Source organism: Mus pahari, chromosome 14, assembly GCF_900095145.1.
Source record: "Mus pahari chromosome 14, PAHARI_EIJ_v1.1, whole genome shotgun sequence".
NCBI lineage: Eukaryota > Metazoa > Chordata > Mammalia > Rodentia > Muridae > Mus > Mus pahari.
Genome location: NC_034603.1, coordinates 61,651,781 through 61,654,671, shown reverse-complemented (window position 1 = coordinate 61,654,671; position 2,891 = coordinate 61,651,781). Strand labels below are relative to the sequence as shown.

The following is a 2,891-nucleotide window of genomic DNA, read 5'->3' as shown; positions in this document are numbered from 1 at the left end:
GTTGGCTTATCCTTAAAAAGGCACCTCTGGCTTTCAAGAGTTCCTTTTCTCATCCCCCTAAACATCTAATGACGAAATCAGACACCCTCAATCTACTGGGATAAAAAGAGCTTCTAACCTCCTGGCTCCTTAGAGGTCTCTTCCCAGGCCCCACACGAGTACAACCCCTGACTTTCAAAAACTTCCTAACCATTCTGTAAAAAAGGACAGACTTTAGGCTGTACCTTAATAGCAGTTCTGACGGATGGATGGGGGAGGGGTGGCTTCAAAAGGCCCTGCCCAGACCCAGCAAGCTGCTGACCTTGCCTCCTATGTTAACCCGAGCTGTGTGACACAGGGTGAGTTGCTTGGCTTCACTGTGCGTCTGTCCTTTGCTTAAGTCCAACCTGGAGGTACAGTTTGCTGTGAGGATTAAACGGAGTGATGCATTAGGGAGCGGGAGCGTGTAAGGATTATGATATGATTGGTGGTTCTGAGGACCCTAGGAAAATTGCTTGTGTTCTTCCCCCGGAAGCCTTTCACTCCGTGTGGCAGGAGCATGTAGACCCACGTGTCCATAGCGTGCCTAGCACCCAAGGGCTCACCAAGCAGGGGCCACCGTGGCCACCGGCGAGGGCAGCTCTGCGCTGGTGTAGTGGAGTCCTGGGACACTGTAGCTGCACCAGTTTCTTGGACTCCTCCACAAGTGTGTAGAGACAGGAACGAGGAACGTGATCCGTCCCAGCAGCCCCCGGGGGAGCCAGATCATATCTGGTATCTGGTATGTCTCTCTGGAACGATTTTGGGGGAATTCACCAAAGTTGGAACTTAAGACATGGACCGCCGGTAACCCCCGTAACCCAGGGATGTTGGCGCTGCCCGTGTGCATACCCCCCACAAGGGGACTTGGTGCCCGGGGTGGGAGTCGGCTTACACAGCACAGCGCGGGCTGCCTGGGCCCGCCCTTCAATGGCCGTGAACTTGTTTTTCCACGTCATTTGCTCTCAAATGTACTATCGAGCTGGGCGACGCTAACACAGCAGCTCAGGTCCTTCCTCGTAACAAGCGATTGTGTGTTCTTTAGAGGTGGCTGAAGGGGAGGAGGGGGGGGCCTGGCCCCAAGGAGGTGGGGAAAGGGAAACAAACCTGCCTCACAGTGAGCGTGCGTGTCCTGGGGCCAGCTCCCCCCAAAGCACATGCCATTTCTGTCCCTGGAAGGGGTTAAAGGCCTCCTGGAATCAAAAACAAGCAGGTGTCCCACCGTGCCAGAGACCGCTGCCTAAACTGCTTCCAGCTTTCCCCCCTTCTGCAATACGTCTGTGATCGGCCACGGGACAGAGGCGCCAGCAGCTTGCCTCTGACAGGCTTCGGGTTAGCTTGCTCCCACTCGGGTGGTGCGCCCAGGATATAAATCTAGGCTCGAGCCCCTGCTGTGTTCCTCTCCCTACGCTCCCGGGGTGGGGGTGGGTGGGGGGAGAACAGAGTTTCCTTCCAAAGACCTTTCTTTTATCTGAAGCCTCACAGCCCAGCAGGCTGCACTTGGTGGAGCCAGTCACAGCAGCCGAAGCCAGCAAGCAGCCTCAGCAAGGAGAGGTTCACTTGCTAGGGTGAGAAGGGCAGGTGTTGCCAGCCCCGGAGAAGAAGGCCCCCGGTGGGCCTCAGCTCTTGGTGTCATCACTGGGGAACCCTCTGACCACTGCAGGCGGCACCATGTGGGCCCCAGGGTATCATCGGTTCTGGTTCCACTGGGGGCTGCTGTTGCTGCTGCTGCTCCTCGAGGCTCCCCTTCGAGGCCTAGCGCTGCCACCCATCCGATACTCCCATGCGGGCATCTGCCCCAACGACATGAACCCCAACCTCTGGGTGGATGCTCAGAGCACCTGCAAGCGAGAGTGTGAAACGGACCAGGTGAGTGAGATTCCTGAAGCCTAAGATGGACCACTTGAGTGGGTTGGTGATGGTATGGGAGCTATGGTGGGGAGACAACTCAGATGTGACTCCAGGAACATTAAGAGACACAGATGCTACCAACTTAGAGAGAAACAGGGCTTGAGTCTGCCTGTTACAGCTGAGGCCTAGAAGAAGAGGGCATAGTGTCCAAATCCATCTCTGCGTACTCTCTTCTTTGTGTTTGTTGAGGGCTGCTGTGGGCTAGCACTGTACTAGGCACGCAGCAGCATGGTATGACAACACAACAGCATAGTGGATGTTCAGCTGCCCACTCACAGGTAGAAGATGGATGCTCACACAGAGTGATGCCAGAGCCGGGGAGGGACAGGTTGGCTTGGAAACAGATCTGTTTGACACATTGTTGCAATTAGTTTCACCAAACTTCTAGACTCTTCCTCAGGTTTGAACTCAGCCATACAGTAATGGGACTACTGGGCAGATTGAGCCAATCTGTACATACACTCTAAGTGTCCTGGGAGGGAAGTGAACTGAGTTATCACCTCTCTGGCTCTACTACAGTATTCCCACATGCGCCTCCCTCGTGGATGCTGCTGTAGTCTAGAGCCGCCTCCAGACAATTCTTCCCTGGCTGCCAGATGGGTTCTTCTAAGAGCCACCCTTGTCCACTCCTGCCCATTGGTTTATCATAGTACTCGTGCCTGATCTAGGTGTGGCCACTACCAGGCTGGCCATCTCTGAGGGTAGCTCAGAGTCTCCCAGGGCTTTGGGTGTGGGTTAGGCATCCCAAACAAACATGGGAGAGCCTGGTGCTTCTAGAAATAGCTGGTCACATTGAGAAAGCATGAGGCTTCCCATGGAGAGAATGGCTGCTGCCTCACATTCTCTGGGGACCATTCTCAAGCTTCTTAAGACAGATGCTGTAGTGGTATACAATGGTAGGATGCTGCAGTGGTACACAGTGGTAGGATGCTGCAGGGGTACACAGTGGTAGGATGCTGCAG

At 54.9% G+C, this 2,891-nt stretch overlaps 1 protein-coding gene across 1 annotated transcript in view; it reads left to right on the top strand.

Moving 5' to 3' along the window:
- The first annotated feature begins 1,502 nt into the window (after positions 1-1,502).
- The window catches only part of Wfikkn2 (WAP, follistatin/kazal, immunoglobulin, kunitz and netrin domain containing 2), a 6,607-nt gene continuing 5,218 nt past the window's right edge, over positions 1,503-2,891 (top strand). Inside the window, exon 1 of the mRNA XM_021213044.2 lies at positions 1,503-1,887. Coding sequence (XP_021068703.1) covers positions 1,690-1,887 — 198 coding nt within the window. The 5' untranslated portion in view covers positions 1,503-1,689. The remainder of the gene's footprint in view (positions 1,888-2,891) is intronic.